The 25,161-nt window shown below is 38.4% G+C and overlaps 1 protein-coding gene across 2 annotated transcripts in view; it reads right to left on the reverse strand.

Moving 5' to 3' along the window:
- The window catches only part of gpc6b (glypican 6b), a 71,034-nt gene extending 51,043 nt beyond the window's left edge, over positions 1-19,991 (reverse strand). For both annotated transcript variants that reach the window (XM_069153913.1, XM_069153912.1), the window contains exons 1-2: positions 19,546-19,991; positions 2,577-2,735 (exon numbers count right to left, since the gene is read on the reverse strand). In XM_069153913.1, the coding sequence (XP_069010014.1) occupies positions 2,577-2,735; positions 19,546-19,696 (310 nt within the window). In that variant the 5' untranslated portion in view covers positions 19,697-19,991. The remainder of the gene's footprint in view (positions 1-2,576; positions 2,736-19,545) is intronic.
- Between the last annotated feature and the right edge of the window lie 5,170 nt (positions 19,992-25,161).

Below are 25,161 nucleotides of genomic sequence, written 5' to 3' on the forward strand. Positions count from 1 at the left end.
TATTCTGCAAGGCTACCCAGCACCACGGTGTTTGTGGTCAGGAAGGCCAACAATTGATTAACAATTACAAACCCTGCCTTCGTCTTTAATGAGGGCGGTAGAAAATAATTCTCTGCCAGCCACCATTTTGTGTACTTTCTCTGAGCAGTTATTTCCTGTGCTTTTTGGTATAAGTACAGTAATGAAAAACATAATAAATAAGCTAATTTTTCACTTAAAAGCAGCAAACATGGCTCCATGTTTGGAATCGATTTTTCAGATGATGCTGTTTCTCTCTTGGACTCGGACAACTCTACTGTGCCCCGTGAGTAGTTGTGGATATTTCTGCTCAGATGTGTCTTGGCAGAGTCGAGACTGTGCCCTCTAACTGTGACACATAGGCTGTGGTGTCAGGAATGTGTGGGATGCCCAGCAAGTATAACCTACAGTAACACTCACAGTCTGCATAAAGAGAAGACAACATACACATACTCCGACTCTGTGTAGGTGGGACTCCGCAGCCGGGTGCAAAATAGATGGTAAAGGGCATAAAAGAGAGCTAATAGCTTTGTATTGTTTATATCTCTAACTATGTGTTCACTATCAAGGCTATCACGTTTATTTTGGTAACACTGCTTCATCACAAAATGCTATTGTATTTCCACTTTCCCAAACTGGTTGTCAGTGGAGAAACTCATCAGACACAGTCTCCTCCATAAAACCTGCAGATTTCATCTGTTTTGGCTCTAATGAAATTATAGAGAGTGGCACCAAACCCCAAGAGATAAAGGGGTGCCTGGGTTCATACATCTAAGTGCTGCTGGACAAACCTCATTTCCCTCATTACTGGAGCTACCCATGCTATTTATTAACTTGATAGCGACTGATCAAAATAACATTTATTTATTTATGCCTGCTTCCAGGAATCACATGTGGGTTGAAGAGGTGTATATTCCTGGAAAAAACAGACAGACATCACCCAGGCATTGTGACATTGAGTTTCTGGGCAATGGGCAATCATCTGAGAGTTGCAAGCTGTAACCTAATAGCGTTTGTTTCATATAATATGTTGAATAGTTTAAAAGAATGAGGATAGAAGGGCAAGACATTGACTGTTGAGTATTAAATTGCGCTATATATCACTCAACCATTTTTCAGTTGTTGACATTGGATATATTTAGACAGCCCAATATGAAAATCTATGTTTTAACCTTCTACCTTTGAAGATTAAAATTACTTTTGGTTTCACTGAATCTTTGGGAGTGTTGTTGTTGTGTACCAGGTGTATCAGGTCAGTCATCGCAGCACTAGTCATACAATTACTACTTATTTCCAATTTTAAATGCAGAGATAATTAAAATTTCATGACCCCTGCTCCAGTCCATTTTCAAAGACTGCTGCTTTACAAAAGCATACTTTTGTTAAAGTTTCTTTAAATTTTAAACCCTGATTTTTTTTTTCATTGTCTTTTTCTAAATGTTATTTGTTTCTATTTTTTAGTTTTTACATTTGTCTTTTCTCTCTTATGTAAATCACTCTTTTAAAACCATTCCAAGTGTTCAAATAAATAAAGTTTGCTTGTACTGATAAATTACCCATGGTTTCAGTCAAGGTTGCCAAAATTTGTTGGTTACTGTCAGCTTTGATAGTCATATGAACATTCACAAATACAGGAAGCAAAAACTAATCGACGGTTTTAAATATAGGGGTCTTATATAGTTGTACATCATATTTGCCAAGACCCTAACGATAACACTGCAGTGTCTTATTTGTATATTGTGTATACAATCTAATATTGTCTGATTTTTAAAGAGAAGTGTTAGGACATGTTTTTAAAGTAAATTTAAATGTTTGTGTTGCCATTCCCTCAGAGGCAAAGAGAATTCAGATACAATCATTCTTAAAAGGCTTCTGAGTGATAAATCAATAAAAGGCATTACACAACATCCTTGATGAATAATGATGATAAATAATGATGCTGACGGGTGGCTGTGCGCTTGACAATTTTTACCTCCACCACCTTCCACTATTGTACACAGTGATAAGCTGCTGCTACCCACACAGTCTGATGTGGGAAGCTGGAAGTGGTATTATTTCTCATTAAACTGGAACTAGAGGGAGCGGTCTCCATAAAGAGGAACACCAAGAGAGACAGGTGGAGAGGCAGAGAGAGGCTTGGTTCAGTAATGAGCACATCCCCTCCCATAGAAAAACTCAGTGGATGTGTAGTGGTCAAGACTGTCACAATGGTGCCAGGCCAAGATCACACGCACAGCACAACCTTAAAAATGTAGAGTTTGTCTCTGTGCTGCTGTTCAAGCCGTCAGCCAAGTGCAGGAAGCCAACAAGAGGGTTCTCTACTCCAAGGCATATTAATGTGATCCTCACATCTTATCTCCTCTTAAGGGAGGACAGCTAAACAACTTCAGTAAACCCTTTCAAATTAACACATACAGTCTCAAGCCTTTGATTTTTTTTTTTTTTTCTTTTGCAGCAGCATTTTGTCCTAGAGTGAATAAACATTAAATCAATTAAAAAAAAAAAGAGAAAAAGATTAATAGGCAAAAAGCATTAAGCAAAACAAAGAAAAGACTTACCATCAAATCTTTTATGTCTTGAAACAAAAGTGCTTCGCAATTCAAGACTCATTTCGTCGACCAGATTCTCAAAGTCCTGTTTACTCTGCTGACCAAATCTGTCTTCCATTTCCTGGGTGCAACATGTGTTTCCCTGAGGACATACACGAAGATATTCACCTGCAAAACAGACAAAGAAAAACAGCATGTTTTTGTGTCCACAGTAAAACTGACTGAAACAACTTACATTTTTATATTCACAGATAATAGCCAGATTTTAGTCTGAGGAAAATGTAGTAGTCATGGATATGTCGAAAGGAGGTAACTAGCAAAGGCCCGAGGATCGATCCTTGTGGTACTCCATGTTTAATCTCACAGTTTGTGAGGTAATTTCATCAACAGAAACAAAATATTTCTGTTAGGTAAATAAGTGGAAAACACGAGCAGTTCCAGTAACACCTGCCCAATGTTTTAGTGTTATGATTAGGATGAAGTGGTTGACTGCATAAAATGCTTCACTGAGGTCAAACAACAGTAGCACAGAACAAGTACCCGAGTCAGCAACCATCAGTAAATCATGTGTACTTCTAAGAACAGTGTTTCAGTGTGTTTCCAAAACCTAGACTAAAATTTCCCATAAATGCTGTTGTTGTTTAGTGACTGCAGCGTGTGGTCCATCGCCATCTTTTTTTAGTATTTTTTATATGACATTGACTATAAGTCTATGGGATCTGGACCGAATCCCTTCAGCAGTAAAAAGCCTTAAAACGCAATCTTCCAAAAAAAAAAATCAAGGACACATAGAAAGGACAGAGAGCTGTTGATGATAGTAGAGCTGACTGACTATTATGTCTTCAAAAAGTGTTGTATGGATAATATAAAGGACATTCTTTGAGTCTCATATTTGATTCGGTTTCCCTAACATTGTGCAGTGATATTGTTCTGAGGATCTGAAGAGGGGCAGGGGAGGTAGCCTGCAGAGATGGAAGAATATTTGCCAAAATAAAATCAATTTTTCAAATGAAGAAGGTGAGGTTTTTTGTTTTTTTTTTCCACGCTGAGCTGGTGAACGGGCCACTGCAGTAGCAGGGGGAGAGTTGGGTTCACAAGGTCGTATAGTTGTGCTGGCTGGCACTGCATAATGTAGTCTGCTAATTATATGCTAGCCTTGTAATATTATAATACTGGGTTAGGTTTCTGCTGTAGGTATAAGCCAGTTAGTCGAACATGTAAACAATTACAGCTTGCGTTAGAGCAGATGTTTAACCTTGTTTAAACCACTAACACTTCAATCTTGCATATTTGTTTTGGTTTTGTTACCCTAAATAGTTAAATATTTCTTTAAAGTATTGAAATATCCAAAACACGTGGTATGTTCTTGAGACATTGCACCACAAGGGAGCTGATAAAAGCTGACAAAAATGTGATTCTTAAGGAGCACTGGTTTGCTAGAGCCTCTATTTTTTTTTTATCATGAATTTACCTCTTTAGAATTTAAAATAATTACTTGTGTTCTGGGTTTCTGACTGTAACTCTCAAACCAAAGTGTTACTTAAAATAAGCAATCATGAAACTCTGGTCAGGGACAAATATCTCCACATGAAACTAGATGCAGTACATATTTTCCCTCCATTTTTTTCCGCACTGGAAATTAGCTCTTGAATTCAGACATGGAAAGAGTAGAAACATTTTTTTGGTTTGTGCTTGTGGTGGTGTTTCTCATCTGGTCTGTTGATAAATGATATCACCCACTGAGGGTTATCGAAGTTAAATCAGTAGGGAAACATAATATATTCCTTCAAAGTAATCTCTTACATGTTACATAATTAGGTAGGTAGGTAGGTATATACTTTATTAATCCCCGAGGGGAAATTTTTAATTGATGACATTGGGAAAATACTGAAGTGAATCAAAAGATAATGACTCGCATCAATTAATTTTCCCAGCAGCCACTTTAAAAGAGACAGATACTGTAAACTTAGTCTATAATACAATTTATTTTACAACTACATTTATTGTAGTCTGTTGCACTTTTGATGACTTTTGAAAATTAACAAGCATGTGCTGCCTGGTGCTTGAAGAAGATCAAAGAGCACATGCAGAATGGTGACTAGTTTTTGACAAAGTAATATCAACTTAAAGGTCAACTTTTGGGAGCTTTCAAACACATCTCAGAGTCGTCATCATGGAGGTAAAAAAAATAACTTTGAGAGGTGGTTGAAAGCTGTGAAAATGATCACACAAGTTCATCCCAAGGTTAAAAATCAAATTCAACAATTACCAAGTCTCTTCCAAAAACAAAAAATATACAAGTTTTGTAGTTGTATGTTGATGTGAGAAAGTCTTAAGAATGTTGATTGAGTAGGACATTCTCGAAATATAAAACAGTTCAGGATTTACTGTATGTTTGTTTTTATGAAGCTTAATACTGGTTGACCAAACATAATCAAACAACTGTGCAAAGCTGATAGTTACATTTAAATACTTTTCAACACGTACAGTATAGCAATGTGAAGGGGGTGTTTTGTGTGTGTGTGTGTGTGTGTGTGTGTGTGTGTGTGTGTGTGTGTGTGTGTGTGTGTGTGTGTGTGTGTGTGTGTGTGTATGTTGCACACTGGGGGCAGTGCGAGACTCATGCAGAATGTTCAGGCTGCTAGTTAGAGCAGCATGGACCTAAAATAAATCAGCAAGAACAATGTCTTTTCTCTTCAACTAAACTGAAGATACGTCTTACATGTTAGCAGAGACATTAAATGCATAAAAAAAAAGCATTTCAGTGCACCCGTAGGTACAAACTACATAGAACATTTAATGGTAAAGAGACATTCTCAAAACACTTGTTATATAATGTACTTGGTTGTAAGCATATGGTGTAAAATCTAACTTCAATATGCTATTAATTTCCCTATGGGTGTTTGTTTGTGAGGACGTACCATTAATGTTTCATTTCACTTCCTGGGCGGTGGGTGTTGCCAAACATGTCAGTGGGGAGTAGCCCCTCAACCTCCCAATGGCTCGGTAAATCAACAAAATGAACATAGCACCCATTATAATTCTACAGAAAGCTTTTAAAGTCTGAATTATAACCACTGTACTAAATATCTGCCATATTGCCATGGATAATTGCATTTTCATGGTTCTGATAAATATGAAAACAACACACAGACGATAATAAGAAAACAGATGCTGTCAGGATGTAGAGACATTTACACACAGTATAATCAAGCATATGCACCTCCTCCAAAAAAAAGGCCTTTATCCTAAAGGCAAAGGGACTGTTATGTAATTGCAGCATTTAGGTAAACCTCCCATTACAAATGTTTTATTGAATAATTGCTGGACAACACAATTGCAGCATCATAGGCTCAATCTCCACTATTCAGGCCTGCAATGACTACATCGCAGTTGACATCCTTTAAAATACACTACATGCTAAATACCAATTAAAAAATAAGGTTCTAAAAAAAACATGGATTTAGGAGCTTCATTAATATCACACTGCAGGACAGATATTACTAGAGCTGCAACTTCTGAGTGCTGCCTTTTCATCAGATATGTCAAGGAAAAGAAGAAAATCCATCTTGACACTACAACCCTACTGTGTGCTCTAGCAGTCTCAACAGAGCAAAACATCACTTAAAAAGAAGCCTGTCGTACATCAACATATGGGAAAGAGCTTTCAAGGGACTTCTCCACTCAGCCAAGTGCCACGACTTTCCTAGCCAAGGTTAAAACAGCACTGCAGCCTTACAGATAATCTATCTACACAGACCACACGTTAGCAGCGGAGAGGCATGCACTGGACGCACTGGTCTTTTACAGCTGGAAGAAACACTTGCTCTGGTGTCAAGTGAAATGTTCCATAGCAATTTCAGATGCTTTGTAGTAATACCTTTGTCGATAACGTCAAAAGACTGAAACCATCAATGAACTCATCTGATCGACAGAAAACGCCTGATACAGCACATTCCTTTTTTACTACACACCATAAACAAATACAAACAGCCACATCGTTGAACTGGCAATGTTTCTTCCTCACAATGAACGCAGGTTATTACGAGAATTCAATTCCACTGCCCAGTTGTTAGCTCTTGAAATGACCCCATTGTGTGTTCTTGAATGTTCAATCTATGTAAAAGTTTTAGGCGCTTAAAGTAAAGTGAGGATGCTTTCATAGATAACGCAAAACATAGTTTTTGCTTATCAATTAACTCCATTTAATGTGCAGAAAACGGAATAACAATAAGTCAGATCGATAGTATGTTATAGAGCCACTTAGCTACCGCATAGCAACCAGCTACAAAACCTTGGCAAACGACATAGCAAACACTTAAAATAAGCTGAATATGCAACTACTTGCCTCTTCCATTGCAATTGCGCACAATTCCTGTAGTTGATCTTTTTACAGTGACAGAAATTAAACTTATTTTGGTTGGCGACAGACTGCGAACTGGCTCTGTAAATTACATATCCTGCTTTCTCTTTTAAGACAAAATTGGAACTAAAAAAGGAGAAATTTCGATTTTATATTGTTTTTCCAGAAATGCAGCTCATCACCCGTCTTTTCCAACAGTTGATCTGCCAGCAATCATACGCATTTTCCTCATGAAACACATTCTCAATTTTCAAACATTGTCACGGTGCAAAATTTCTGGAGTGATTGGTTTAGGGAAATTGCTTTTTTTTTTTTTTTTTTTCCTAGCTGCAGTCATTTAGTTGTCAACCCCAAAGAATTAAAGTACACTATATATCAGAAATTTCTCAAACCAGTCATCCAATACAATCCACTTCTCCCCCACCCATTCTTTTGTGAACTGGAGATGGGGGTGTCCTCGAGTCCGCTGTCAGACATTATCTTCCGAATACAGTTTTACTGTTGGCATTTCTATAAAACACAAGTTTTATTCAAATAAAGTTTAATTTGGCAATGATACCGTATTGTATTTGATGAAGTTGGATAGCTTCGGGCAAAAGTGAAAAAACATTAAACAGCATAACATCAACGATTAACTGTAAAAACAATAATAAAACGTGTGCTTCTCTCCGACTCAGACTGTAGGACCTTATAACCTAACAATACTTTAGATTTTGATATTTCCGATGATGAAGTTTTCCACAGCTGCAAGCTTTTATCAGCTTTTCTACCACCTGATGTTCTTTATTTTAAAGTCTAAAATAGAGGCTTATTGTCACCCATGAGACTTACAAAGGATTTTTGGAAACAGTTGTGAAAACAAAAATGTTTCTTAAGTAAATGTATTAGCAGAGCTTTGGGACAGCCTTTCTTGTTTTGTAACTCACTGAATCACTGAGCCAAATCGTATGCAGATGAGGTTTTTATTTACCTCTGGCTGGTATGGTAGCAAGAATGATTTCCAAAAAAAAGCCTTCAGTGATCCTGAGAAAGCCACACTTTAGCAGCAGAGGGGGAATTATTTCCCACGAGCAGCCTTGTATCACAGCTGGCCTTCGGAAAGTGATTCAGCATTAAGAGGAGAGTGAGGCTCAAACAAAGAGGCTTGTCCCAACCTCACTGTACGAAGGGCTGATGGGAGGATGCTTAACTGCACTGTGATTCACGTCATGGGATCAGTATGTGTTCAACATGCACAAACAGGAAGCAGATCCTACTCACATTAACATAATAATAACAAAACAGCAGCAAATTCAATACATATTAATCTTATGTCATTTGTGTTAACCAACACCGTGAGAAATGTAAGGTTGAATTTTAATGAGAGGGGATTATTTATGCAGTCAGAGATTTATTAACACCTATCCAAGCTGTCATCACAAGCCGCAATTACATCATGTCACTCTCATGTCTGTAATCAAATGGAGTGTCAGTCAAATCAGCTAGCTTATTATCTCTGCTAATGGCGCTATACGCAGATATTTAAATTTCACCTTCTTCCTGCTGAGGGGCTCATACTCTTCAATACATGCCTGCCATTTAAAAGAGGTTTTTCTTTCTCTTTTTAATCCACAGTTGCAATCCGTTCACGATTTATTTTTCTTTACTCCCTCACCAGGGTTAAGTAGTTTTATAATGCGATGCCTCTCAAAGCTGAAGCAATTTGACAATCCCATATAATACAGATTAAAATGTTTGTCTGTGACACGTTACATTTTTCACTTCATATTAATTTGTAGAACCATGTGATGTATTTTCTCACCTCATCTCAGCCTTACACTAAGGCTCCACCGTCAGCCTCAAAGTGTCACAAAACTCAACATTGTATGCAAACTGTTCCTTGTTTTTGATAAACTGTTTACAACAACATTGAACACAAGTGCTATTTGTATACTTCCTTAAGAAGGTCACAGAGAGCAACTTGAATGCGACACATGTAAGGGTGAGAGAATTTATATGGAGGATGCCATACCGCCATCACTACTCTTCTATTAAACTAGTGTTGAATTACCATTGACTCACATTAATTGGTATACTGTCTGCACTTATATAGCACCATTTCTCCTTAGCGGTTTTTAAAAAAATGCTTCTCAGTTTGCCTCCTATTCACACACGCAGAGACAGAGCTGCCATGCAAGGTGATCGTCTGCCATTGGGAGAAACTTGCGGTTCATTGTCTTGCCCGAAGACACTTTGGTATGAGGACAGGATTGAACCACCAACCTTGCACATGACAGTTCTTTTAGAATACCTTTTAATTTACATGATCCATTTGAGGCTGTGTTTTTGCGAATATGTCCTCCTTTCCTAACTGTGTGTTGGCAATTGTAACAAAGCCATTTTCCTTCAAGGATCAATAAAGTTTTTGGATTCTCCAAACTGTCATGACCCTTTAAGTAAAATCAGAGCATGACTTAAAAAAATATTAGAGTAGGTCACAGTACGGTCTCTAAAAACACGTGTATTTGAAGACATCGTGACAAGTGTGTCTTTCACAAACAGCCACAACAGCTCATGACTCTGGTTGTTTTTAAAGTGTCCTGAGTGTACCAGCAAAGGTAGGCCAACTCTCAGAAGTATTCCTGTGTACCTGGCCAAAGAGACCCACAGCATATGTGCTCTGCCATCTGCTGAGTCCTACATTTTCCCCTGACCAACTTTTTATGGATTCACTTGAAGCCACACTCTGTCCTAATGAGATCAACATTCCTCATGTCAGTGCAGTTTCTTCTTCCCTGTCACATCAAATCACCAACAGAAGCAGTCTGAATTTTGGTAGCTTTTTTTACTTTTTATTTTTTTTTAAACACAACTCCACACGCTCGGTCCTTAAAAGTCTTGTAATTGTTTTGCATTTTCTTCATATTTTAGATCAATTTCTCATCAACAATAACTCTTGGCATCTTAGCCTCAGTTTAGTCATCAATACATTTGTCCCATTTTCTTTCTACTAAATTCTACCCACCAGAATTTTATCTGGCGTCCTTGAATGGTCAACAAAGCTCTAAAACAACCAGAGTCATTTACTGTTTGTCTGGTGTACAAGGTGACACAGAAATGACACTTGTTTTATTCTCACTTAATTGCCCATATTTACATAATTCAGTGAATTTTTCCTTAGTCTGTAGTGAAACACAGTCATTAAAGTGCATATATTTATTGCATTCATTTTCCCTTTGACTACTGTGATTTAACATGGCTGAGTTGCTTTTTTTTTTACGAGTCTAACTTTAGCAAAAAGCCATTCAGGTGTGTCCATGTGGGAAAACAGATCTCACTTAAACCATTCAGAGCTGCACACAACTATAACTTCAAATCTGACATACACTGTTGCTTATTTCTGCTATCAGATTAACAGATTCTACACAAATTCTTTAAAGCATCAAGGTTCTCTGTGGATGTTTTCCTTGAGATGAGAGATTTTATCCGGCCTCTGTTAATTAATGGCCCTAATGACTGATGTCCCGAGAGGTTTGCATCAACAGGCTAACAATGAGTGACTGAACAAATGCATGAAGAGAAGATTTAATGAATTAGTTTAACTTCAAGTAAGCGGGTGGATATAGTGCACGAATAAATCAATATGAAATATGTTGTTTTCTGGCTTCATGCGCATCTCATGTGAAAATGACACACTGTGAGGGGCTCATTATATCTGACCCTCAACAGAATACGTTAGCTCACTCCTTATTAATAATATATCAATAGGTTAAAGTTAAAGGTTGCTGTAAATCAGTGTTCGTACACTGCAGCGGAAACTGAATGTCTTACATTACATCCTACGTACATTTAGTGCCCCGGGTGTCTGAGAGTGTACGACATTAGCTGAATGTCAGCTAATGTTAGCTGATGTTCTATACTCTGTCATCTGAGGCGTACATATCGGTAATTTGAATGTAATATTCATTCACGCTTCATCTGTCACTCTCTACAGAACACTGAAGCTGCTCTCTGTCAGACTTTGACAAGAAAACCACATGTAGAAATGAGATCATATCCTTAGGAAGTACAGTACGAGTGACATCCGATGCATATGAACATCAGCATGCGTCTATAAATCTGTGCCTTCCGCACTATCTTTCCTTATGCACGTTTAATAATGCCTCTGGAGGGTTTTGTGTACAGAATAGCCAAGTTTCTTGCACAAGTTATAACTCCCATCAATCAAAATTGAATGAGATTATTCTGATCACATTTTGGGTCATGTCAGAAGTCATAATGAAAGACATGTTCATGTTTTAAATAACTGGGGGATGCTGATACAGAAGGGTATATGTCCTTGGGTGAATGAGGACAGGTTCAAGAAGAAATGAATTCTCAGTGACATAAAACAGTCTACAATGAAAGCAGTGCAGTACAATGATATGATGGTATTCTTCATCCTCAGGAGAATCAGCGTGAAGGGAAAAAGGACAGGAATAAAGATTTTGGAGCAGTTTCACACACCAAGCAAATGTGTCATATTTCTTTTAATTTTTTGTTATATGTCAAGATATTCCACTGCAACATGCCATGTGCAAGGCTGTGTGCATGATAAAACAGCCAAGTGTTGACTCAACGGTATGGTGTTTCATATTGAAATCTTTTGAAATGTACTGTGAAAAAAAAATCTCTTTGAGGGTGGAAATATAACTGCATAACTGCCCTCTGTCCCTGCAGAAGAAACATTTTTAAGACACCATGAAGAAAACTGTTGTGGAGGAATTGGTTTTCTAGACAAAATATTGCCTTTTCAAGCTGATTGTTTCCAGAACTATAATGTGACATTTGGACATAAAAGTGTCTCCGTAGCTGCAGCTTCAGCCTTTGGATTCAAAGACGGGGTAATCCAGCGCTGAGCAGATGACCACACAAGTTAAAACTGGTTGCATTCCATTTGAGATTAAAACGGTTTTAAAATAATAATTTAATTATCAAGTAGTAGTATTTCTATTAGTCAAGTTCAGTCAGAAATTCAAAGTGCTAAAAGATTTTCTAACTGTAACTCTTTAAACACGAGACTGAACTCCTTTTGTTCTTCATATATGATCCTAAAGCACCCATCTTTTCGTTGTGAACATATCCCATTCCCATTTGGTTCTGGGAAATCGTTATATGCATATTTTTTTTCACTATCTTCGGACATTTACAAAAACAATTAATTGAGAAGAATGAGGCAATCCTGTACAAACTTATAAAAGATGCAAAGGACTAGATTTATCCTCGTATAAATCTTTGCCAAGAAGATAAATACACAACTTAAAAAGCATAATATGTTTGACCTTGAGGCCAATAGCTATGGAATATTTATGTGCCATACATGCTTCTGGAAGGGGCACTAATATCATTAAAGTTAAGATTAATGTATGGATTTCCCTAACACCATGTGCAGCACATTTAGGAATGACAAGCATAGCATAATCAGCACATGTAGCACTATGTCTGGCTTTGATATTTATTGAAGAGTATGCAATAAAAAGCCTAGGGGAGGCACGAGAAGTCCAGTGTGGATATTCGATCCATGTGGGAAGCACGCAAAGAAGCCCCTGAGCACGAGAACTGAGCAGGCAAACCAGTCTCGTCTGCATCAGTTTGCTAAGTGGAGCATGGCAGAGGATTGCACTACAGGTAGCAGCTGGTGGCTGTTTAGAGACCTGGACGGCCCTGAGGCCTGTACTGATCATTACCTTTCACTCAGCGTTTACGGTTTAGTATACAGACACCGGCCATTATACCTCGTTACAGTGCAAGTGTCCTCTAGTCAGCGGACTGCTTAACTGAGAGGGAGAGGACGCAACCCAGCTGCACGATGCACGGCTCCCCACGGCAGCTTGAATACACACCATCCTCAGGAGCAGTGTAAAGGCAGACATCCTCTCCAGTTGCACATCATGTCTAGTCAGACGTTGTCAACAACACGGGACTGGCAGACGTGTGGCTAAAGATAGATCCAACGACAGCGCCGAGGCATTTGAGGGGGGCTTTGTTTCATGATGGCTAGGTTCTGACAGGCAGATGAGGTGTTGGGGAAAAGTACCAGCCCTACGTCACTGCTAAAACTTGATCGTAATGTCAATGAGAAGCACACATTGATCCCGAGGATTTGCTTTCGGGATAAGATGATATGTTCTTGGCTTGAAAAGAGACAGGGAAATTTTGTCATGTACTGGAAACTGTGCAAACAGTTCTCAAAAGTAAATAAACAGAATCAGACAAGATAGTCAGATATCAAGAGAGATATGTGCCAAAAATGTCTAAACAACACCTGGTGTCATCTGATAAGCTTACACATACAGTACGATATAATTCCAATGGTGTGACACTTTGAGATTGGATGAGAAAAAAAAACAGGATCAGTGACTACTGGAAATTATTCCAGCTTCTTAAATGAGGAATGACAAAAACTCTTTCTTAGTGACTCGAGGTTAACATTTAATTGGACAGCTGTCGACAGGAACTAATAGATCAAAATAGCATGTATTCAATCTCTTTTTGACAACAGGAGCATTCATTCTTTCACATTTCAAATGATTCTTAAAGCATTAAAGAGCTATTGCCAAGCCATCTCAGGAGAATTACTTCCATCCATTCCTTGTTTTTTCACAGATTTATTTCAAATGAATGTGACAAACATTATTCTTCGTGGCTCTATATGCAGCATCATTTATTTACTAACCTATATGACAACAGTTGTGTGTCAGTGATATAATTAAGGTATGTCAGGCTTACAGTATTTGGCCAAACATCAAGAACTCTCTCTCTTTCGTGGGTTTTTACTTCTAATCTTATTCATGGATCTATTAAGAAACTTATAGTATACAGAGTTAAAACAAGTGAAATGTAACATAAAATATCTAAATAATGCTATACATATTCACATAATATATCTTGTAAATTACCAAAACAAGCTCCCTTAGTATCTGCCAAACTGCCAACTGAAATACCTTCTTCTTTTTTTTTTTTTATGTGTAGGCTGAATTCAAGTTTTAGCAGTCAGGGTTTTGAGAAACAGAAAATTGGACATAAACCCAGCTGGAGGCCAAAAAACAAATAAACACAAAGTTTGGGTCACAAACAGGATTAGGTTTTAGAAGCATTATCCAGAAAGTGCGTTTTGGTATTGGGAAAAAAAAAAAAAAAAAAAAAAATCAGTAACCCTGAAGACATGAGTTCCCCTCTTTCCTAAAGAAACACAAAAACATCACAAACGATCACAATCTGAGAACATAGCATTGTTGCATAAACTATAGGTTCCAGACGGGCAGAGTAAAATAACTTTGAACTGTTGGTCAGACAGAACAAACTAACTGCTCGGCTTTATGAGGAAGATCATGCGATTGGTTCACTTCAATACTGCATTTGGATGAGTCATATAGAACTGGCAGTGAGTACTATCAAATGATGACTGTGTGTACAAGAAACTGAGAAAATGTGCATTACAGTTTATGATGTAAACCTGCCCCCATTGTACGTCAAGAAGTGTCAATATAGTCTATTAAAATCCAGCTTCAGGGGGACAGATCTCTTGTCAGAAGGTAAATAAAAACTACACATAGGCTTTACAATGAAAGGATTTTAAGCCACTGGAAATCGATACAGCGTATGTGTATATCTATCTATCTATCTATCTATCTATCTATCTATCTATCTATCTATCTATCTATCTATCTATCTATCTATCTATCTATCTATCTATCTATCTATACACAATCTCAATAACATTAAATATTTGTGACTATATAAGAATAACTGAAGTTAAAGGCCCCATATTTCACACTTTTATAGTGTTTTAATTTGCAGTCTTGATCCCTATTAGAATATATTTTGTGGTTTAAAGTATTAAATACCATCTCAGTATAGATTTAAATATCCTCTCTTAAGATTCCCTCTGGTGTTCTACCAAGAACAAGCTGTTTCATGTCTGTGTCAAAAAGACGCAATAAGAATGACCCTCTCTTCTGATTGGTTGACCCCTCCTGAGTGACACATGCCCAAACCAATCGCATGTTTTTTTTTAGTCTTGTGGCTCGCTAGCTCCACAACGGAAGGACTGCTCAGTGTTTTCTTCGTCATTACAGGCTGGACACTGTGATGTACTGAGGGCATAAATATGACATAAGTTAGAGGAAAAACATTTCAATTCAATCTGTTTCTGCCTTTATTACAGGACTACTGTATTGGAGCATTAAGTTGTACAGTTGTACCCCAAAGTCCTCTGCACTTGACAAAAGTGACAGAAAAAAAACAGAGACCAAACAGCCTTTTCTTTTTTTTTTTTTTTTTTTTTAAATATGCTGTTAGTGTGCTGTTGTTCTGCTCCAAATGCTTCCTTCAACCCTAAAATACTTGCAGGACACCATGTTTCCTGTAGCTCTCTGAGGGAACACCCGCAGAGAGAGCCCATCATGAGGCCATTTTGGCATCCATAAGCATGATTGATGACACAGGAATGGAGACAGTGTTTGAGAAATCCCCATTGCCGCAAGAAAAATGATGATTGTTTGGATTTTTTTTCCCTAATCGTGCTCCCGTCTGCTTCTCAGTACGGACACATTCATATAACATTATAAAGCAAAAGGCAGGCTCAAATATTGGTGCTACCATCTACAAACCAAACAAATTATCTGCAATTTTATCACAAATATTTACATGTTTGCAGAGTAAAATGCTAAAGCACAAACACATCATACAATTTGAAAGCTGTGGTCTCTCCCAGCGCTATTTCCATGTGTGACTGACAGGAAAGTCACAATCATTTCACAATACATCACAGCAACAGTGATGCATGCTGCAGGGGGCTAACAAAGTCACCTGGCCATTCCATCGGCAGGCACTCCCATTTAGCCCTTTTTAATCCTCTCCATCCCATTACATGACAGTAGAAAACCTGTGCATATTACACGCTTCAGCAGAGATCATTTGCCTCGTGCAGGCAGCCAAAGATCACATAAAATATCAGCGCCGTTATTTCGGTCGCACCTCCATCTCCTGACTGGCAGTAAACAGAGCTGGACGTCAAATGATGGCATAGAATATGACATGCTAAGAAGTTCCATTGAATCCAGCAGTCTGCTGTGTGACTCACTTTCCATATCTTGTCTCAGATGTTGGGTAACCCACTGAGTGGAAACTGAGACAGCAGGGGCAAAACTGAGTGCAGGTCTGATATCTCACAAGAGCAGCGAAAGCATGGATTTAAGAGGCAAAACCATAATGAATTTGTTGCCAGTCAAATTGAATAGATACGAGTAAAGTCAGCTGTGGAATAGGAGATTGGCATGTTCGGATGTGCAAATACTCTAAAGACTTAAAGAGCAATCCACAAGCTCATCCTCCTGCGGTTTGAAATGCCTTCGCCGTGTAGCCGCTGACAGCTCCCGGCCGGGTCTGGTCAGCGGGCAGAAACATCTCCTAAGTCTTGTAGAATTACTGTACCACCTGAGCCTTTCAGGGGTTGGATCCTAACAACATTTCTGTCAGCTACACTGGCTCATATGATGTCATTCCATCTGACCTGCTTCCTCTGTTTGACCAAACACAACAGCAAAAATCTGGAAAGCCATTTTCATTTCATTTTTAGTTCCTTAAAGAAAAACCTTCTGGAGCTGTGAGCGACCATTTTAAGTCGAGCGGAGCCAAACACTTGCACAATAATACCCTGCTGTTTCTCTCTATTACTGTTATTTCTCTATTATATTTGTAATGTAACTCATATTGCCCAAAAATCTTAGTGGCATCGTAATGTGAATGGCAACACGTTATTTGAATAAAAACTGGATAGAAAGGATATACTTTATTGACATGAATGTGATTTAACAGTAGTTGAATGTGTTTAACTTCAAATGTAAGTCAAATATGACACATATGTAACATGATACATGAAATTTAGTGTTTCTCACTATAATCTGATGTCTTATACAGTCTCTTACAGCCTCTTGCTTCATAGGGTCCATACAGACAATTTGATGTGCAAGGTTCTGCCTATCAGATAATGACAATGGATTACAATAAATCCAACCGGAAAGAGCCGCCATCTAACAAGATTTCACTGTATGCAGAGGCAGTGAAAGCCTCATTTGTAGAGGTGGAGCAGTAACATGAAGGTTGACATTTGTCCCATATCATCAGCAGAAACACCAAGACATACTGTTGGAACTGAAGAACTGTTGGAGCCACTCGACACCGAGTCCCACCAGGAACCCGCTAATCTACAAGTACCGCAATATCAAGTTCAAAGTAATATCGTCACTAAAGACGCTTCCCAACTGCCACTTGGATGCTCCTGCGCCGCCTCCTAAACAGCTCCTAAACACATTAGAAACCTACCACGTGGAAATAATGAATATGACGTCCACACTAATCTGCGTCGTGCTCATGTTCTTGGAAATGTATCAGTAAATTCCCGGAATCGTAAAGAAGTCTGCCAAGTACTTCATACACCCGTCACTTACACAGTAATTCTACTTCATTTGTGTACCTAGAAACTACATGCCTCAATGATAATTTAGAGCAGCGGCCTGATTTATCACCAAAATCAACAGTTAAACCAAAGCAACAACTCTATTTTTAGCAGACTCATTAGGAGTAGTACACAGAAGTAAAATACCAGGTAGGAGAGAAAATCAAAATCATTTCAAACTCGAAGTCTAACATATGCACTCCATGTTTTTTGATAAGAGCTCTTTCAATCAACTTGTAATTAGAAGGTATTTCCACTTTTACTTAGTGGTGATTTGCCAGAGCTTGAAAGTTGTTTGCATGATTGAGAGGCAATGAGTCATGAGCCTGAAGGGCACGTCCATCACCGTGTGAATTTGCCGAGTCCATGATAATGCGTCGTCTCTCCAGAAGACAGTAAGGTTATGACTCATTCAAAGAGAAGATCAAAAGGCATTTATTCAGGTTGACATCATTCAGAGCTGAGAGAGATTGAATTTTTCACTCATTTGGCTGATTAGTTGTGATGTCAGAGACACGGAGCCAAAGGTTTTAATCAGTTAGTGATTCAACTCATCTCTGAACAGGTGTGCCTGTTATCAAATATGCAGCCTTTTACTCGTGCCAGATTTCCTGCTTTATAGAAAGAATCATTTGCCCTGAAGCATAACAATGACAACCTGGAGAAACAACTCAGCGGGGTAATATGAAAAAACAAACATCACTTAGCTTGAATTACTTTCCTTTAGATGTACATATTGACATGTAAATTCAACGTAACAAAACTCATTCTACTGATTTACTCGTCACTGCAGTAAAACTTTTATGATTTGAAGTGGTAAACATTAAAAAGTAAATGAATATCTATCTTGATCCACATATAAATGTATTTTTTAAAGAAAACTTTAGTTTCCAAGCCCACGCACTCAATAGAGATGTAGGAACTAACAGTTATTTTAATTACTGATTAATCTGTCAATTATTTTCTTCATTAATCGATTTGGCTGTTTGGTCTTTAAAATGTCAGAAAATGATGAAAAATGTCAGTTTTTCCCGAAGCCCAAAGGGCAGGCTAAATTGTCTTTTTATGTCCCGCCCAGCAGTTCACAACTAAAACATTTTCAGTTTATGATCAAGGAGGACTAAAGAAACCAGAAAACATTCAAATTAAAGAAGCTGGAATCAGAAAATTCTTAAAGTAGTTGGTCATAAATTGTCTGATGACTGATTTGTAGATTAATCTTTCAGAGAATTCAACTGAACATCATTAAATGTGTAGTTTGCATTCACGCAAGCTCCAAGGGAGCCTTCCACATTTTGCAAGGTGGCTGAGATAATTGCTCATTAGGGTTGTGGCTGAAAACATGTAAGATGGGTGACTTGTAGCTATGGACTGCTGCTGAACCACCGCAAGAGCCAGCAGTTGCACTTTATCTTATCACCTAATTAAAGAGAGGAGTTAATCTGCAGAGCTGACCACTCATTATCTCTGCTTGGTTAACCCAGTCGGAGACCTCCGGACACACCCAGACAGAACATACTACACCTGTCTGGGGGACTCGTTTTACATTCAGCAGGGCCTGTTGGTGCTGGCTGGTAGGATATTGTTATCTCAGCCTGGATATATATAACCAGTGAACGAGCTCACTTAAACTGATATATGCCTGTAAGTGTGTGTGCAGGCGTTTTAAATTTGTGGGTCCCTGATTACAGCAGGTCTGTCACTTCACTGGTGCAATCTGTGGGATGCAGAAAGGCTGCTCCAGATATTGATCACTATCCAGTTAGGACTATTTTGACAATTTAGTATATCCCCTGAGTGAGATTAACTTTGCTCAGTTAGATTTAGAATAAGAATAAGTCTAACTATGGTGAGTGACAGGTGGTTGAGTTGCTGGTTATTCTGATGTGTAACCTTCAGCCATGGGTTACCCTCTGCACCATTAAGCTCACCTTAAGCGTAATATAGATGAGTGTGCACGGGCTAAATGAGTTGCAGTTGGATGGTTTGGGATTTTGAACTTTTCCATCCAGAGCTTTACATTTTGAACAGACGTGTCTATTTCACAAAAGTCTCCGTACATTCTCGACCACATTTATAATGCTGTTGTGTGTGGCAGGTGGTGAGTCACTGACTGGTCACACTCAGTCCAACCTTACCTGGGATCTCCTGATGAGGAACATGTGCGAAGCTGAAGCCTTTCCCGATGCAAGCCTCCCTCACTTCGCTGCAATTCCGTGCTTTAAAATCTGCTCTTGCTGCAACAGACAGCACAGAAAAAGTGCAAATGATGGTCTCTAGTCTGAGCATTGTTCACTTCTGTAAAGATCCTTATTGTTTGAGGTTCTCTGCAGTACCCAAGTGCTTCCTGGCAAAACTCCCCTGCAGCAGATCCGCAGGTACTTAATGACTGGTCGTTAAATGGTTGCAACTCTATTAGTGTCTACCAACACATTTCCCAAAGCGAAACGGGCTTGTATCGCAACCAACCAAAATAGTTTTGAGAGTCCCCCGGCGCCGCAAAAAAGAGCATGGAGGTGCCACATGAATCCAGGCAGCGCGATTCCCGGCGTGTTGTTGATTCAACTTCGCTGAGCAGACGACGCCACCGGTCGCTGTGTTGAAGTGGAAATGCTCTGTGGAGGGGAGCGCACTGTGTTCAGATCAGATGCACCGGCAGAGCAAAGCGGGACACAAAATATGGAGTGGAATACAGCCTCATCCGTTTTTAGCGGGGGCTGCAGGTCGGCACCTACCTCGGAGGTGTGAATAAAGAAAAAGGAATAGAGGGAAAATAGGTGCAATCAAACACAAATCAAAATCTGGCAGCATTATAAAGAAGCTTAACTTTGATTAAAATAGATCTACTGGACTTGTATCAATCTCCAAACCTATATAGGAATAATGGGGGAGATTAATGATGAAGTTAAATGTAAAAAGGTGTCACAAGTGTAAATCCAAACGTAATTGTTTTAGGAGAGTATTTATGGATTGTAAAATGTGGTCTATTCCACCTTCTGTGCTTGATTTGGAAACTAACCTTCCTTTATTTGGTCTGTACTGTGGTTTTATTCCGCTGGGGTGGATTCTGCTGAATTCAGAAAATGCAAATGTTTACCCCTTTCCCACCACATCATCTGACATAAAAGAAAAATCGCAGTATAGTGTATCAAACTGTACAACTCACGGATGTAAAGGATGGGATGAGGACCAGAAGGCAAGCTTTCAGGGCTTTATTGATTTTGGAACAGCTTGATCCCTGTAGATCAACAGTGGATTAGCATGGCTACCGTCACGGTGCAAAAGATTGCTATTAGTATGGTTACTCCATTTTGATAGTACTTTTAAGGGACACCGGCTTCGTTTGGAGGGAAAAGAGATTTTGGAACAATATCTAAATCCACGGATGCAGGTTTAGGGACAACAGTGGGTCTTGTTCATGATTTCTTTGCTAACACCTAAAATAAATTGTCAAACATCATTATTAATATAACCTCATGTCCAAATGTAGTGTCATGTGCTGACATTCAATTACGTGGTTATAGAAACAGTGATGAGTCTCTTAGCCATCCAGCTCCCTCCCCCAATTCCCCACTCTACTTTTATAGCCAGACTTTTTGACCTGGACAAGTCACACTTAATTAATGCATCCAACTTTGAAACGCATGGGATGGTTTCATCCAAATGATTTTTTTTTAAATACAATGAAAAATTAATTTCATGGGAAATGCTCAGCAAAGATAGCTGTCAAGTGTCCTAACTATGCTGTAAAAATCAGCACCAAGACGTGTTTTTCTCCAGCAACTTTCTCCAGATATTTTGGGATTCGCAGACATTCCCAGGCCAGCTGTACTGTAGTCCCGCCTGTGTGTTCTGAATACTGTATGTCTTGGGCTCTCGTTCCAGTGTGATCATACCAAGTACTCCTCCAAAGGAAGATATAAAAAAAAAATATTGCAGGAAAAAGACAGGCAGACTTGAAGATGCACTAAAATTTGAGTTTTATAATCTAGGCAAAACCAGACACTACTTGTCAGAACAGTAAACACTGCAGCCGTCAAAGTGACTAAAATATACCTTCGGGATACTGTCACACTGACAATGCAGAAAGACAGAAACAGAACACGATAGAATAAAAATACTGTGAAAGTGACAGTACTTGTTAGGTGAGGATACACTAAGAACTGTGTCTCAAGTCTCAGCAACCAAGAGAAATAACACATAATCACATAAAGTGGAGGGATGTGAGTGAGTGCCTCAGACATTTGCAGCTGCCTGATCAGCACCTTGGAGAGCTCCACATTTTTACCTGTTCGTTTCTTCAAACAGGGAAAGGCGACTTCTCAACATTTTTACTGAACTTCTCACCACATCTCAGAGTGTGACCAACCTCCTGCCCAGACTCCCTCTTTGGCAGCTTGAAGTCTTGTTCCTTTTGGTCATCAGCCAAAGCTCATAATGAAGATAAACAACTAAATGAAGTGGTTCAGTGGCCGTCTCCACCTGGGCCAGTGTGCATTAAAGCAGCTGAGACCACTAACTGTTAAATACTCTTTGTGAGTCAGCTGATTATGAGTGTACCACTTTATCAGTGGGTTATCAAGGTGATCTTGTTATAACCATTGACGTTATAGTTACATATCGTATTTAATGTTAATTTGTGGTAATAGAAAAGTGTTGTTTTTGTTCCCTCTGGGTAACTTAGAAGGACTCGTGTTTTTAGAAGGAAAATAAAAATTGATAAAGAGAATCTGGATATACTGTCATTTCTGATTTACCTCATAACAATAGAACATTTTTTGTTTTACTCCTATTGGACTTTAAATTCCAGCATATCTAGTCCCCTAAATACAGAGGAGAAAAACAGTGTTTGTTCTCGATTAAAGCCAGGGTGTCGCGGGTGGATATGTGGTGGAGGTCACAGAGCTTCCTGTGAAGAACTAATGACACCAGAGGGATAACATAATCTGCCCTAAACAGACAGTGACTCATAGCAACTACCACACTATACATGCATGATGTATGAATTCACCAAATCCTCAGTACATGAGGCAAGCCAGCAAATCAAGAAGACTCTTGTGTTGTTTTATGATAGCTACTTACGACAAATAAAAATTGGTGGGGGGAACTAATTTAAGTCTTATCACTTGTTGCACAGGCCAATGGGATCACAATGCTGTTGGATCAGCCCACAGGAGAACTTTGTATCTGAACTAAAAATGAAAAATTCAACAGCAAACTGGATAAAGTGTCCACAGTAAAAAAAAAAAAAAAAAAACTAAACAAAAAAGAGAATATTATCAGAATCAGATAAAGCTGTTTAATCCAATTTATGTAAGTTCTGCCTTCAGGCAAATTTAACTTTATTTTCATTTGATTATTGGGAGATTTTGTTAATCATTTTGATGACACAAATTTACTCCCATACATATTGAATATGGCCAAATATTTGAACTGGATTGATCTCCCAGATGACACCGTAAAGAGGATGATTCATACGCCTTTCATTCTTCGAAGACAGCCTTGGTAAACTTCCTGCATACTCAAACACTTTCTCCTATTTCTGACAGTTATCGTACCAGACCATCACTGTCCACAGAGGCTATTCTGAACTCTGCAAAACCGACTTTTCTTCCAACGGATCCTGGCCTTGGATTTATAACAAGATAAATATATTTTGGAAATGCTGCCAACATTTTAGGCATTCAAACAGAACATTCAAACAATGATAAATGTAATTGTTAAAAAAAACACAAAAAAAAACCAGTGTCTTTCATGGCAGGTTTCTGTTGAGATGAAGAGATGACGTATTTCAGGGATCATTCTGGGAGGACAGAGGCAAATCTTAAGAGATAGATAGATAGATAGATAGATAGATAGATAGATAGATAGATAGATAGATAGATAGATAGATAGATAGATAGATAGATAGATAGATAGATAGATAGATAGATAGATAGATAGATAGATAGATAGATAGATAGATAGATAGATAGATAGATAGATAGATAGATAGATAGATAGATAGATAGATAGATAGATAGATAGATAGATAGATAGATAGATAGATAGATAGATAGATAGATAGATAGATAGATAGATAGATAGATAGATAGATAGATAGATAAAGACAGAGAGAAGACAGAGCTATAAATAACCATTATGCATTAATGATTTTCCATATTACAAGGAATTACACGCACGTCCCAAAACACCCCCTTTAGAGTTCAATAAACACCAAATTTGAAACAAAAATACTTTCTGAAAACCTAAATTCTTTATGCAGTGAACTTCTCAACCTGCCGAATCGCTCTGCCCCTCACTGGGGGACCCTCAGCATTCATAAACTAAGAGAGAAGTACATATGAAAAAGTTTTATTGTTTGTATTTTCATATTTGTTTCCCCCCCTTTTCAGCCTCTTAAATATTCTTCTAGACTATTTGATGTTTATTTTTTAGTTGCATTTTTTAGCACCAGGTTTTTGAACTGTTCCCTTGTATAAACAGTGTATGTCTTCAGTAGCTGTGTCCCCATTCAGATTTCTCTGAGATGTGAATGCAGGCTCTTGCATAAGTTGTCTGGAGCTGTGAGGAGACATTCTGTATCATCTCCTGCTGCTCCGAACAGATGTTTAGAGGACTGGGACTTTTGATCCACTCCCAGTGGAAGAAGCTGCTCTGTTTGAGCAGAGCTGGGAGGCAGGAGAGCCACGAAGAGAAGAATAAACAAACACTGGCTTCTCCAGTGCGAGATTAGTAACCAAAATAATTAGACAGTTCTTATCTACTCACCAAACCCTTGAATGCTCCACTCCCGACTCGGCACTGGAAGTGGGCACCACTGCAGGTGAGGAGCTTTATCAAATCACTTGAAGAGCTCTTCTCAAATTGCTTTTACATGGACCTCCACCTGAGGTCACTTCACTCAGGATGTTCTTACTTGAGCTGGAGGCTCATTCTTACCAAGATGTTACTGAGGCTCATGAACCCCTCCACCATAAAAAGACTATAATTTCAGGCAATGAAACGCAAACAAAATCAGTTTAATTTATTCCTTCGTTTTTATTCCAACCCACCCATGCATCAAAAGCACAACATAAAAAACAGACAACTGTGTAAGCGTGCCACACCTCCACTGCTCAGAGTAAAACATAACAAATTATTATTTGATACAATACATAGCAGAACTAAGGAACTTTTAAAAAGAGTATTTACATGTGCTCACTGCAGTCATTTTATAGTGAAACATTCGAAACAAATCCTGTAACAGTTAAAGGTTCAGTCAAAATAAAAATCCTCAAAGAAGCACAGCTGAAGTGGTGTGAGTGAAGTCTCAGTGGAAGTTCAGAATGAAAGTTGAAGTGCAAATTTAACTGCTAAAGTATATATGCTGTTATTTGAAGAATAAGAAAGGGAAGCAGTAGAAATTTGAAAAAAAAACAAACACAAAAGAGACAAAAGTGATCAAATTTCAGCTGAAGAATAACAATCAAGTAAAGTGTTGATTCTGAAGTGTAAGATCTGAAAGCAGGTGAAGTGTCAGACAAGTGAAATTTACTTAAAAACTTGCATCACAGAAGATTCAACTGGATGAACAGGATTTTCCACATGCTGGGACACGTGATCACAAATTTACCACATGTTGCAACATGTGACAACATTGGGAAAGTATGTGGAAAAGTTTTCACAAGAGAATCTACATTGGCTTCACACATTACACCATCACATATGAGCACTTGAGTTTTTGCATCTGTGAAATTCATTTGCTTTTTCTG

Source organism: Embiotoca jacksoni, unplaced genomic scaffold (assembly GCF_022577435.1).
Source record: "Embiotoca jacksoni isolate LCO1_2020_lvr unplaced genomic scaffold, fEmbJac1.0.p SCAF_2, whole genome shotgun sequence".
Lineage (NCBI taxonomy): Eukaryota > Metazoa > Chordata > Actinopteri > Embiotocidae > Embiotoca > Embiotoca jacksoni.